General features: G+C 42.4%; 1 protein-coding gene across 1 annotated transcript; it reads right to left on the bottom strand.

Moving 5' to 3' along the window:
* Positions 1–589: 589 nt before the first annotated feature.
* Positions 590–13,660, bottom strand: SOX7 (SRY-box transcription factor 7). The gene is made up of 2 exons (XM_054988117.1): positions 13,404–13,660; positions 590–6,111 (listed from the first exon to the last, which is right to left on the bottom strand). The coding sequence occupies exons 1-2, from the start codon at positions 13,624–13,626 to the stop codon at positions 5,210–5,212; spliced, it is 1,125 nt and encodes a 374-aa protein (XP_054844092.1). The 5' UTR covers positions 13,627–13,660; the 3' UTR covers positions 590–5,209.
* Positions 13,661–14,237: the final 577 nt, after the last annotated feature.

Here is a 14,237-nt window from a genome sequence, read left to right as displayed (position 1 = left end):
TTTGGTCTGCCCTAGCAGCCATAGGTTCAAAAGTATGAAGTTGTATTTATAAACACATTCCGTGATCCAGGCCAGTATTTGTAACTATATTGCTTGATCCAGGCCATGTGAATCCACTCCAGATTTTACAGTGAACTCGAAAAGCGGGGAGGTGGGGGGGATTCTAGAAACAAATTAAGTTTAGTTGTAGCCCAACTCTGGCAGAAAGGGAACCTTTTATTAAACTCAGCCTGTGTCTAAAACTGCTGTGTCCTGATTTTCTCTCCTGGTCTTCTTGATAGAACATAGTCTCTGAAAATGCCATCAATCCTACCTTCTGTTTTCAAATATCACTCCATTTCAACAATTATCACAATAGATTTTTTAAAGAAAAGAAATATATGGAAAACTGTATAAAAATAGGAATACAGAACATGAGGCTAAGTCCTCTCCCCAATTCCTGCCACTATCTCAAAAGGCTGTCAACCTCCATATAAAAAGTATTTATTTAAATTAAACATTTTAAAAGCAAGTGAAATTTTCAACACTTACTCAAACACATTGGGTAATGCAGACACACAGAGAGAGAAATAATGGTTTAGCTTAACAATTTGAGAGGTTGGATTCTTTTATTTTTTTAATATATATAAAAGCAATTATTTGGCAATTAACCACATTTCATGAACAAAATTAGAAAACAAAAACAAACCAGCATGATATAAACCAGCTAACTAACCTTTACATTAAGATTAACTCTTAAATAACTGATTAAAAAGAGTTCTGTCAATACAAGAAAATTCAAGCAATACAAAATGCAAGGGGGGAAATATTGTGAAATGTATGTACAGTGGTCCTTTCTGACAAAAGTTGCAGTTTTCTCTCTAAACATTAAAGTGTCTGCCTTCAAAGATACAACTGGAGGGCTGGTGTTATCAAAGCCTGTCAACAGAGATTTCCCCGAACTTTGCTCCAGTAATGAGGGAGGGAGGGAGGGAGGGAGGGAGGAAAGAAATTTAGTTTACACAACCCAGAACTTCACTGATGTCAAGTCTCAACTTAGGAACATTTGGGATGATGAAAATATGAAAAGAATCTCTCTGAGCCTATGCAATGTTCTCACCATGATGAACAACCCCCAGGCAGCCTGTGTATATCAGAGTTTAGGAATAAGGCATCCTGCTCCAAAAGACATACTTTGTTCTTAGCAGACTTAAGCCCCAGCACCTCTTTTGCTAGCAGTGAATCTCTAAGTAACCACGTTCTTGATTTTTTTTGCAGTGATATACCCCTTCCTGCCAACCTGGTGTAACATTTCTGGTTGCACTGGGTTGCAATAGGGGTTGATATATCCCACCCTAAGAACACAATTACTTGTACAGCCTATTCTACGACTGAGGAATAAATAGTTTACACTGATGTAATCCCACTAAGGCTAGTAGGGTTGCAGCAGCGCTAGTAGTCAAGGAATCATATTCTCTAGATCACCAAATAAGATCTTATCTCTCCAGACAAGAAGATCTTTCGAGCAGCAGCTTCCTGAAAGATGCACAAGCCACTAATCTGCCTGTGACGGAATGATGTAACTTGCTGCACACATTCCGTATTTCAGTGTATACGCAAATCACCTTGTATCTTAAAACTCCTCAAAAATTCAATGTATGGATGTAAAATTTACTATTTTGCTCTTTACTATTTTACAACTACAGACTAACACGGCTAACTGGATCGATCTGTGAATGTGTCCATCATACAAGTATGCTCTTCAGGAAGCAGCACTTGGCCACAGATCTCTTGCTGAATCTACAGTACCACAAAGGCTATTACTATATAATGTGTACATTGTGAATGCATGGCTCAGAGGCAGAGCATCTGCTTGGCATGCAGAAAGTCTCAGGTTCAATCTTTTGCACTTATTTATTCATTTATACCCCACCTTTCTCCCCAGTGGGGACCCAAAGTGGCATACATCATTCTTCTTTCCTCCATTTTATCCTTAAAACAAAAACCCTGCGAGGTAGGTTAGGCTGAGAGTGTGTGACTGGCCAAAAGTCCTCCAGCAAGCTTCCGTGAGATTTGCACCTGGGTCTCCCAGAAACCAGTCTGACACTTTAACCACTATACCACACTGGCATCTCCAGTTACCAGGTTCCAGCAGTAGAAGATGTGAAAGACCACCTGAGATCCTGAAGAGCTGCTGCCAATCAGAACTGACAGCTGACCTCGCTAGACCAATGGTCCAACTCAGTATAAGGCAGTTTCACGTGTGACAAGACCCAGAAAGAAAATGAGAGTGCTGCAAGCTGAATTTCAGGAATGTGGAAACTTAGAAGCTTCTCGCACAGCGAGTGGACAAATCAGGTCTGACAACCCAGTTCTTTGGGATACAGTGAATGCATGCCCATGTGTGCATGAATGCATCAAGCTGCCTTGAACCCAATCAGAACATTGGTCCAACTCACTCCCATTTCTCTTTGACTGGCTGTGGCTCTCCAGAATCTGAGGCATAGAAAGGTCTTTTCCAGAATCTGCTGCCAGAGAGCCTTTAGCAGGGGTAGAACAAGGAACCTTCTGGATGTTGAGCCTGTGCCTGATCCACAACCCCCTTCTTTAGTTTTCTAAAGCATGGTAGCCAGTGGAGGAGGAATATCTAACCCCAGGTTAGTTCATGTTCGGGCATACTATGCAATTTAATTAATATCTGCCAGAGAGACAGATGGAAAGAGGGGTCAGGTTGACAGCTATTCTTAGGGAAGTGCAAAAGATGAAAAGCTTGAATTGTTTGCTATAACTACTGGAGCAAGTGGCTACACTGAAGAGAAGGCTAGGAGGATACTTTTCTGTTCAACAGTGGCAAGTCCGGGCTAGGAAGGATGGGCATTGCAGGTTTGTTTGAGGCATCTATCCAGAATACTTTAACTCTAATAGAAGGAAATCCTTCTTGGGGCAGAGTGTTGGCTAACAACCACATTGTTTCTGACTAGTTCAGAGCATGTCTCAAATTCAAATTTAAATACTTGACTGAAATCTTACAGGTAGCGGTGGTATAAGATCCTTTTTCATAATGAAGACTTTAAAGAAGGCACCACTCCCTCCCTTTGCACATGCAGGGGTAACTCAAGCTCTGTGAGAGTTGCTTTCCATTACGGTAGCTCCTTTTTGAACATTTGATGCAGTTTAGAACTGAGGTGTATAAGGAGAGGACATGGAAGAAGTTTGGAAAATTGTACGTTATGTGGAAAAGGTAGCCAGAGGAAGACACTAGGATCCCTCAAGGTCACTCATTACAATTGACTGGCAACATATTCGAAGCAGATCAAAGAAAGTACTTCACACAGTTATCTTATGGAACTCATTGGCACAAGATACAGTGATGGCCATTCGCATAGATGGCATAAAAAGGGGATGATTCAGGTTAATGGGGGTGATGGTGGAATGGATCTATCCAACAGTTATTTGCTGAGATAGTTATTAACATACTGCCCCCATGTTCAGAGTCTGGTCTGAATGTACACAGTAGCCCGGTTGAGATGTTACAGTGAACACACATACAATGTGTATATATGTGTGTACACCTGTTTATAAAAAGGACCCAATACGTGTACACTTTGCAAATGAAACATGGGATAAATTTGAATAAATGTGGGGCTGGGAGCACACAGTCAGCTGTTGAATGTAACATGAGAATTACCCAATGCACGCATTTTTTTAAAAAATCCAATGTATACTATACAAGGATTGTACATGCATTCACTGTTACTTTTGTAAAGAGCTAGTATACATCTTAATGCCATTTGCTGTACTGGGGAAAACCAATGATGGAGTGCTGTTGCCTTTGTGTGTTTCCCAGGGGTGTCTGGCTGGCCACTGTTGGAAACAAAATTCTGGGTTAGATGGTCTAATCCAGCAGTTCTTCTTATGAAGATTTGTACAAACATATGCCAGCATAGATTTCTGCTGAGGGTTTAAAGCTGAACTTTGAACATGCTCTGAACTCAAATGAAAGCAATGTCAGCAGATTAATGCAAAAATGGCCTAAGTATCCACATGCTCTGAACTCAAATGAAAGCAATGTCAGCAGATTAATGCAAAAATGGCCTAAGTATCCACATGAATTTCACCATGATAAGGAAAAATGCATCAAGCAATGAGATTGCTTTCAGAAGAGAGATCCACCCTGGTCTCACAGACATACTCTTAGTCCCAGTACAGCTGGGGTGGTGGTAGACTTCCTCCTGCCTTTTTTTCCTTCTAAGGCTAGGTACAGATGGGGGAGGATTCTAGTGTGAATACAGGAAAAGTGTTAACTTGTCTAGTCTGCTCCAAATTGCCCACCCTGTCTCTGCTTTCAAAGGTTAAAAATTTGTTGTGAGATCCAAGCATAGATTCCCCAGGTAATTTGTCATCAACTTCTTCAAGATGAGTTTTTAGAGTCACTTGTGAAAGCTGTCTCACCCTTGCTTCCCTGTAAGATTCCCCACAGATATCCAGGGGCCTGAATACAAAGAACATTAAACAGAAGCACATTTCCAAGACTGGAATATATAACCACACATCACCTGGAAGGGAACATCAAGTGTTACTGCATCAAATATTATTGACATGGGTTGTGGGCACCCCTTTAATGCCCCAATGATTTCAGCAGCACAGTATCAGATTCATTTACTCCATTTATACCCCATCTTTCTCCTTAATGGGGACTCAAAGCAGCTTACACCGTTCTCCTCTCCTCCATTTTATATTGACAACAATCCTGTGAGTTAGGTTAGGCTGAGAGTGTGTGACTGACTAACATCACCCAGCAAGCTTCCCTGACAGAGCGGGAATTTGAATAAGGGTCTCCCAGATCCTAGTCTGACATTCCAATGACTACACAATAAAATGCGAATTGCAGATCTGTGCCGCCTCAATTTGCCTCAGGGACAAAGAGTGAGGATTTTTTCATCTAATCTGCTTAGACACTCTGTCCATCATAAAGACTTGAACCTCTGCTTCTTTGAAGTGAGAAAGAAACACTGTTTTGAAGTCAGATAATTGATTATTTAGGATGATGATGTTTGTGTGTGATAAATTAGAGTAATTACCTAGTAGATAACAAACTCCAAAGCTATTTTAATTCAGTCTGGGCAATCCTGAGGTGAGGGGGGTAGAGAGTTGGGAGGCACCCTCAGGCCAATAAAACTGTAAAGTCCTTCCTTGTTCAGTCCACGGGGCACATCCCCTTCCCTCAGGCCTATGACACGCTGTAGTTATTGTAGTAAGTAGCTGTAGCATCTGCTAGGACGGAAATGAGGCTGGTCTCTGATGTGTGTGAGACCCCTGCACTTTGAGACACCTGGATGTGTCCATTGATGATCAGCCCACTGGGCTCTGGATGGCTGGTAGCATTGAGATACTGGTCAAACTCATTGCGGTCCATCTCCTCGAGGAGTTCTGCTTGGCTCAGCTGGTCCAGGCTGTCGAAATTCTGGTGCTCAGGAGGAGGTGAGAGCTGACCTAGGTGGGGGTGGAGGTTGGAGGGCTGGAGGGCAGGATGGAAGGCCGGAGTGTAATAACTGGCTGAGGAGGGTGCCGGGCAGTTGGGGGGAGCAGGGAGGATGGAGGAGCCTGCTGGGGAGACTGGCATGTGGCTGAGAGGGTGATTACACTGCATAGAGCTGCTGGAATATTCCAGAGAGTAAGGCCCCCCAGGCATGTGGGGATGCTGAGCATCTTCTGGGCAAGGGGAAGAAAAGAAGCTCTGCTCAGGGTCTATCACATCCAAAGGAGACATCTCTGGTGGAGTGGGCAAGCCATAGGGATAGGTGTCCATAGGAGTGCCAGCATTGTTGTTCTGGGCCTCCCGGTATCTCCCCAGGTTCGGCAGAACTGAACTAGCCGAGTATTCAGCCGGAATGTCCTTCTCTCCAGCTATCCTGCTGCACATCCTCTTCTCTGCAATGGGGTCCTGATCCCTGGAGAGATTCCCTAGCAGGAAGCCTGGATCCACCCGCTTGCAGATCCGCTTGACCTGTTTCTTCCTTCTGGGCCGGTACTTGTAGTTAGGGTAGTCTCGCATGTGCTGCACCCTCAGTCTCTCTGCTTCTTCTACATACGGCCGTTTTTGGGAAGGCGTCAAAGCCTTCCATGACTTGCCTGCAATGACAAGAAAGGAGATTTCCCTTTTACACCTTACAGATAGGAAGAACTGAGACAAACTGCCGAACTGTTTAGCTGCCTCTGCTTACATCCATCTCTTGCTCTCCTTGCCTCTTCCAGTCCTTTTCACATCCCTTCTCTTCCATCTGTTTACCCTGTTCAGATTTGGATTGCAGTTTCTTTGGGGTGTGGGTCTGTTACTTATTTTATCAGTTTCACTTTACTATGTGAAATGCCATGGACATAGATGGCATAGTGTGACTAATAAAATAATAACAGTTTAGTGTATTGGGCACAATCTGATAGGATGTTCCCTATTGCCAAACTTACAGAAATGCAAGGCATTTGTGAGATCTGGCCCACTAGATTGTACTGTCAACTTGAGATTTGTTCCTTTTCAGTTCATGGGGCCATAGAGAGAAACCAAATGCTCCAACCAGTTTTGCTGTAATCCACTATAGGGTAATGAGGACAGATGATCAGTCTTGGATTTAAGTCCCACTAAGTGGCCACTGGCAGGTCTTTTTCTCTCTTTCTCTCTTCATTCCTCAGCCTCAGTGCCCCACCATAGGGATAGGTGTCCATAGGAGTGCCAAAGGATAACAGCCCACCTCACAAAGATGTTGTGAAAAAGAACAAAACAAAGGCTGCGAACTTTGCACATGGACAGTAAAATCAACTAAGCGTGGGGTACAGTGGGGAGTGCCACATCCAAATGAGAACATATCTGTTGTGCTGGATCAGACCAACTAGTCCAGATTTTTGTTTCCAGCTGCAGCCAACACGATGCCTCTGGGGAATTCTCTCACAAGCAAGACATGGGAATGATGGCCATTCTCTGCTGTCTGTCCCGAGCATTGGCATTCATAGGCATACTGCCTCTGTTCATGGGATTTTCTTGAGCTATCATGGCCATTCACCAGCGATAGACTAAATAACAGCCTTGCTGGATCGAAGGTCTATCTAGTTCAAGTTTTGTTTTAGCGATGGCCAATGAGATCCCTTGGGAATCTTATGGTGATAGTCATTTCATGTCTATCCTCAGCATTTGCTGCACTGAAGTATAACTCCTCTACACTTTTAGCTATCATATCCATTCATAAGATCTTCCATGAATTGGTCTATTTTTTTAGAAGGGTAGCCATGTTCGTCTATTGTACCAAAACAAAACAGAAGTCCAATAGCACCTTTAAAACTGATGTTTATTCCAGCAATAATACAAAAAAAAAATGCTAGTCCTTTAAGGTGCCACCGGATTTCTGCTTCTATTTTCTATTTTTTAAGACGCCATCTGAACTAGTGCCACATCATGTGGCAGTGAATCCTAGGGGTTAATTATTCATTGGATGAAGATGTACTTCCTTTTCCCACCCTTAGACCACCACTGAGTTTCACCGGGCAACTCCCCAACTTCTAGAATCATTCGCATTCTCATTTGGATATGATGTTGTTTTTAGCTGTTGCACGGTGTTTTGAGTATTGCTGGTAAAGTGTAAAATGTAACAGATATAAATATATAATATAATATAATATAATATAATATAATATAATATAATATAATATAATATAATATAATATAATATAATAAAGATTTAAAAACAAAATATTTTATTTATGCTAGAGGAGACATTTTTCTCTCCAGACACTTTCCCCATACCATTCATATTTTTATTAATTTTTCCTCTTGTCCCACCACCATTTTTGTCTAAACTAATAAGCCCCCAAATGCTTTCACCTCTCCTCATAGTTAACTCTCCTGTGATACTCCAACGAATGCATTTTAAATTGAACTTCACAAATATACGGTACCATTCATCCTAGATAATTTATTTGCATATTTAAACATTACAAATGTGCCTTTTGTAATATCATTTAATGCCTCTTTTTTGTAAACTAAGTATAGAATTGTTTCCTTTAAACTAAAGCCAGCATACCTCTCACTGATGGTTTCAGATCTGTAGAGAATGCCCTGAATATTTGGGGTGGGAATACCAGACATGAGAGAAAGGGATTTTTCAGTTGTGGCACCCTTGCTTGGAATTTCCTTTCTCAACAAGTTTGTCTGACCCCTTTTGTGACTTTTTGGTGAGCTGTAGAAATCAGTTTTTATTCCATGGCAACAATGATGACTGTTTTATGAGTACTTTTAGTTATTAGTGTATCATTCTTTTAACCCTGCTTTATTGCAATCTCAGTACCTATTTTAACCTATTGTATTTGCCGTACTTAAAAAAAGCCTTGTAGCTTCTTAATACAATGTTTATTGTGTTGTCGTCCATCTTCCCACCCCCCAGCTGCTGTTTATTTTATGCTGTTTTCATTATTTTATTCACTTGTTTAATTTTAGCTTTGAGTATTTTATGATTCTTGCAGCCCACTTAGAGAATCACATTTGTGATAGGAAGGTGGTATATATGTTCCCTAAACAAATACACCAAGAACTTCAGAAGTTAAGTGAAAATTTGAGAGTTAACATCAGACCTTAGGACGTTTGACATCCAGTTCTCAAGTCTAAGAAATTGTGCTGAGGATGGGATGGAAGAGTGGGTAGATAAGCTCTGGAACTTGGTACAAATGAACTCTTGGAAAGGAGCTGGATACATTTGTGAGGAAATCTGTGTCCTGTCAAAGTCAGTTGTATACTAAGGCTTATTTTAATGCATAGAACTTAAATAAAAGATACAGTGGACTGGTGTGAATGTCTAAGTCCGCTGTCTTCAGTGGACTTAGAATGGTGTAGCTCTGCTAGGAATGGAACTGCAGGCATTGGGAAACTGAACGGTAAGGAACATATACAGAGACAGCAGTTAAGGGAGAGAACACGTGTTGTTCTGTTGGTTAGGCTGTAATCCTATGTGTACTTACTTGGGAATAAGCCCTGTTGAACATTGGGACTTACTTCAGTGTAAACATGTATAGGCTGGCACTATGAGACAAACAATTTTACCATAATCTTCGTAAGAAACCTCCCTTCCTTATTTTGCAAGCTGGTCAATACACGCTAGGCGCCAGGCTTTTGATTTCTTTTTATTGTGACTCATTAACACAGCCAGTCTTCCAGAAAATGCAAATTGAATTATGCAAACAAGTCTGTCTTGTATCATTGATTATCAGCCTAGAATTTCGGCTTGCAGACTTTTTAAAAAGTGAGGAATTCTCAACATACCAAGATATATGTGTCTATTGCAGAAAGACATTAATTTTGGATGGTAAGCCTGACCCTTGGGTCTGAAGATCCGGAATCCAGGGTGAGCAGTGAGGTTACCAAGGTTGCAGATGACATCAAACAAAACAATTCAGAATGGTGAAATCCCAAAGTTGGTCTGCATGGGACTTCCAGAAGGATTGCTTACAAAAAGATCTCTCCAAATGGGTAACGAAATAGCTAATAAGATTCAATGGAAGTGAACGTAGACTGATACATACTGAGGCAAAAAAGCTGCAGCTTTGCTGATATATGGATGAAGCTTGAACTGGCAGTGATAAACCAGGAAAGAGAGCTAAGGGTTGTGGTAGATAGCACTACAAAAATATGAACTCAGCCTGCAACCACATGGAAAAGGCAAATTCCAGGTTATAGACTGTTAGGAAAGGGAGGGGAAATAAATCTACCGTAATGGTACTTGCACAAATGTTACGATGCAGACCCATTTAGAATTTTGGACTACTGAGCACTCTTTTGGTTGCCGCGTCCTTTAAAAAGATACTATAGAGCTGGCAAAGATGAAGAAAAGGGCAAGCAAAATGATCCTATGAGGAAAGGCTAAAATTTTTTGTTTATGGTTAGATTCTGGATGTCATTGTTATAAAACTCTACCCCTTACCTTGGTTGCCTTTTTCTAAGTTTTAGAAAAAGATGAATGAGGGATAGAGGTTTATAAAATTGCATATGACACACAAAAAATAGATACAGAGAAGCCTTTCACCCTCTCCTATAACATTACAATTCAGGGGCATTCAGTGAAGTTGATGGACAGTAGATTTGGGACAGAAAAAATGAAGTACTTTTTCACTCTCTGTGTGAATAACTTGAAGAACTCACTGCTACAAGTTGTAACGATGGCAATTACTTAGGTGGCTTTAAAAGGACAGATTTGTGGAGGATATACATAGCGGGTGTCAGCCATGTGAACTAAATTAAACCTCCATAGGTAGAGGCAGTGTACCTTTCAATAGCAGTTGCTGTGAGGGCAATACCAGGAGGAGGCTGTTCATTCCCTGATCATGGGCTTCCCAGAGACATCGATTTGGCCATTGCAAGAAAGGATGCTGAATGAGATGCACCATTCATCTGATCCAGTGTGGTTTTTCTTATGTTCAGATGCCATATTTGGGATTAATAAAACATAGTGTCAAAATGCCTTTCTCTAGATTATGTGGCTGTTGTATTTGGAATTCTGTGTTCAGTTTTGTCTTCGTTTCAAAAAGGGTAACACAGAACTTGCAAAAGCATAGAAGAGAGCACCTAAAACAATTTTCTGCACTTCGCACCCAAACTCTAATCTTGCTGTATAATGTGTATTATAGCTAGCTTCCTGACAACTCTTAATTTACAACACCCCTCCCACCCTCTGCCTGGATTATAAGGACCCCTTCATTTTCCCACTCCTCCTGTCTGATGAAGGGAACTCCGAGTCTCAAAAGCTCATACCCTAGAAATCTTGTTGGTCTTTACGATGCTACTGGACCCGAATTTTGCAAAACAATTAAGGAATCGGAGCAGTTTCCCTATAAAGAAAAGCTAAAGAGTTTTCCATTTAGAGGACAGGTGATTAAATGGGAACATGATAGAGGTTAATAAAATTATGAACATCATAGAGAATATATGATTATATGTATGTTTGTTCTGAAAGAAAGGGAGAAAGGCAGAAAGGCAGAAAGAAAAAAAAGGAACTTTAAACTTTAAAGAACTTAAGAAACTTTAAAGAACAAACTTTATGGCAATCTAACTTTTAAAGCAGAGAAATGTTTGCAGATTTTCTTTCCTGCATCCCATGGCTGCAATCTTGTACATACTTACTTAGAAGTGAATTGCGTCAAAATAAGTGGGAATAAATTCAGCTAAATTTGATTAGAGCAAGGCAACTCTTAAATGTTCCTTTTTAGTAGGATACGCTTCAAAGGAAGTATACTTAGGATAGCAGTGTTAATAATTTTCTTTCAAGATCAATTGCTGCTGTAGAGCTTTATTTTTATTTTTATTTGCAATTGTGAGTAATGGCAAGAAAGGATTTTGTGTCTGCAGGAGCCTTGTAATAATAGTGGCATCAGTAACGGATGTTTTGACGTATTTGGATTTTGAGTTGTCGCATTGTTTTAGATTGTTTATGACTTTCACGTTTGTAAGCCACTTTGGGTCCTCTGTTCTAGGAGAAAAGCAGTATATAAATATTCCAAAATAAAATAAACGGTGGTGTCTAGAGACTGGAAAGATAAGTTTTAAAATTTATCTTGGGGAAATGGGCATAGTTCTTCATTGCCATTTCTCCATCATTTAAAAATAATTCCAGTTTTAATAAATTTCATTGCAAACAGTCATTTTGTTTTCAAAGAGGAAAAAATACACAAAAGGTACAAATGAGGAAGTGGGTCTCAACACTTCCCAAACCGGGTGTTTTTAGAATGTTAATGATTTGCTTTTCTTGTAGCCCGATAAGCGTTGAATTGGTTAGTTTTGTTCTGATTTTGTGGGTGTGAGGCAGTCATTGATTTATTTCATATATTTATTGTTATTTTACCTTCCTTTTCATTTGTTATTTTATGCTTTTATTTTTGCTTCTGGTATTTGTTTGGGGGAAGCCTATTAAAAAGAAATATTTTTACCGCACACTGTCTGAATCCCTAGCAGATGACTGGTAACACCACCAAAATGAATAGGAAGAAATACATTTCTGCTTCAAACTTCAAATGATCTTAAATTAGCTACTCCGCTGTACTACCAGAATTCCTTTTAATGGGGTCAATTCAACATCCCAATTAAATAAAACGTTAATAAATGACCACTGATGCCTTCAAATGCATAAAATCAAAACATTATAGAAATAAACAATGCAGAGATTCCCTTCTTTGCCTATTTTCTTATTAATATTACTTGGGAAAGAAAACTGGAAATAAGCCTCACAGTTTATTAATTTTAAAAGCGCCCCAATATAATCTGCAGACTCCTTTCCTTCTTTCTTAGCGAATTCCGTGTGAATATTTTTATGAACAACTACGACTCCTGCTATGAAAATATTTTATGCCTTTGGAACACGCTAGATCCTAAAACATCCACTAATAAACAATTTTGTTACGAGATAAAAAAAAAGTTTGGGCGATTCCTCCATTCGCCGCTCTTCTGTAATTGGATGGAAGCGGTCTCGTTTGCCCAATGAGTTATTTGCAAATGCGAGCATTCAATAAAAAGTTATCAAATTTTAAAAGGCGTCCGCGTTTACATTTTCGCACCAGCGCATTTTAAGAAACTTCGGCATAAAGGGGTGTCGTCGAGGAGATACAGGAGAGTGTTTTCAAAACATTCCTGCCCCAAAGCTTTTGGTGAGAAAGTTTATCCCGTCGTTACAAGTGGAAAAAGAAATCTGCGGTTCCCCAATCTCAAACTCTGGGAGCCAAAACTTTACGTTGCTCCCAAGAAATCCTCCTGAGTTTCCCCAAGGAAAAACAAGATTCGGGGCCAGGAGCACCCTGGAAAGCGTTGGCATTTATTTCCTGGACCCGAATCTTGCTCGTCTACTGCAGACCGACCGGGCTACCCACTTGAAATCATCCCCGAGGAAACGAATTGCGCCTAACCGCGCTTCGGTTTCCAAGGAACGCGGCCGTCCCTTCTAAGTTCCAGCGATTTCAATGGGAGAACGACGCCTGCACTTATTCGACTTTCGAGGGCAGCGATGAGAGCGCGTGGCTAACAGCACGATCCCAAACGCGTTGCTTTGGCAGTAAATCCCGCTGAGCCGGAGCGCAACGGAGCTTACTCACGAGTAAGTGGGTTTCGGATTGAAGCGTAGCCGTCCCTTCGAAACCAATAGGATTTGGAAGCGCTCTGTTCTGCCTTTAAAAAAAAAAAAAGGCTGCAGCCCTCCCGGCACGCTAACTAGTAAGACCCGGGAGTTTTCGCGGAGACCCCAGTGGGCTACCCGTGAAATGTGAAGTGAGAGAGAAGAGAGTCGTCAACTCTGGAAGGAAAGGGAAAGCCTTTCCGATTTGCGCCAGGCGCGCAGTTGCGCTTCTTCCTCCCGCCCTCCCCCTCTCCTTCCCCGGGTAGGCAGCTACCCGCGGCGGCTGCTCACCTAGCATCTTGCTCAGCTCGGCGTTGTGCAGGTCCGGGTTCTGGACGGCCAGGCGCTTCCTCTCGTCCTTAGCCCAAACCATGAAGGCGTTCATGGGCCGTCGGATGCGGCTCTCCGGGCTCCCCTTCTCGGGTCGCGACACCCCCGCGGCGCTGTCGGGCAGCTCCAGAGCGGAGCAATCCAGCCGCTCCGACCAGGCGTACGACCCCAGCAGAGAAGCCATGGTCAGCCGTCGGGGGGACTCGAACCGGCCGCCCCTGGAGTCCCCCTGCCCACTTCGCCCCGCCGCGTGGCGCTCTAGCAGGCGCCCGCCACCCGGCCGCGCTCTATTTATGAGTTTCCTCCCGTGCCTGGAGAGCGCCCGGCTCCGCCTTGAGCGCGCCCTCCCTCCTCCCCGCCCGCGCCAAAGGAGGGGAAGAAAAGGACACGGCGCGGGCATCTCCTGCCAGCGCCGGCCGCGGCTCCGAGGCCGAAGACAGAGGAGTCCTGCGACCTCCTGAAGGCTAAGCGCGTCTTATTGCCGCGTAAAATTGGCGGGAACTGGGGAGCCCGCTTCTTCAGACGCCGTCGGGGGCTCCTCGCCAGGTCCTTCCTTGGTTTTTCTTACACAGAATGCCTGCACACTGAGAAGCCGCTCGTAGCGCCTGAAGAAGGGGGCTCTAGCCAACAAAAGTGGAACTCGGAGCTAATCTTTCAACTACCACTTGGCTCCTCTTTTATCAGGGACACCCCCCCCCCTTACTCTCACATCTGAGGAGATGTGGAGGTGTCCCTCAGCACTCAGAAGAGAGTGCCTTTCCATCCCAGTCAAAACACTAGACACTGAGGAAACGG

This window comes from Eublepharis macularius, chromosome 1 (genome assembly GCF_028583425.1).
Source record: "Eublepharis macularius isolate TG4126 chromosome 1, MPM_Emac_v1.0, whole genome shotgun sequence".
Lineage (NCBI taxonomy): Eukaryota > Metazoa > Chordata > Lepidosauria > Squamata > Eublepharidae > Eublepharis > Eublepharis macularius.
This window is presented reverse-complemented; position numbering and strand designations above follow the sequence as displayed.

What these genes read in the sequence shown, in the direction of transcription:
- SOX7 (XM_054988117.1), bottom strand. Translation starts at nt 13,626, where the DNA reads ATGGCTTCTCTGCTGGGGTCGTACGCCTGGTCGGAGCGGCTGGATTGC. An exon ending in CGAGCTGAGCAAGATGCTAG is followed by an intron (nt 6,112 to 13,403) that starts GTGAGCAGCCGC and finishes TTGTCATTGCAG; the next exon opens with GCAAGTCATGGAAGGCTTTG.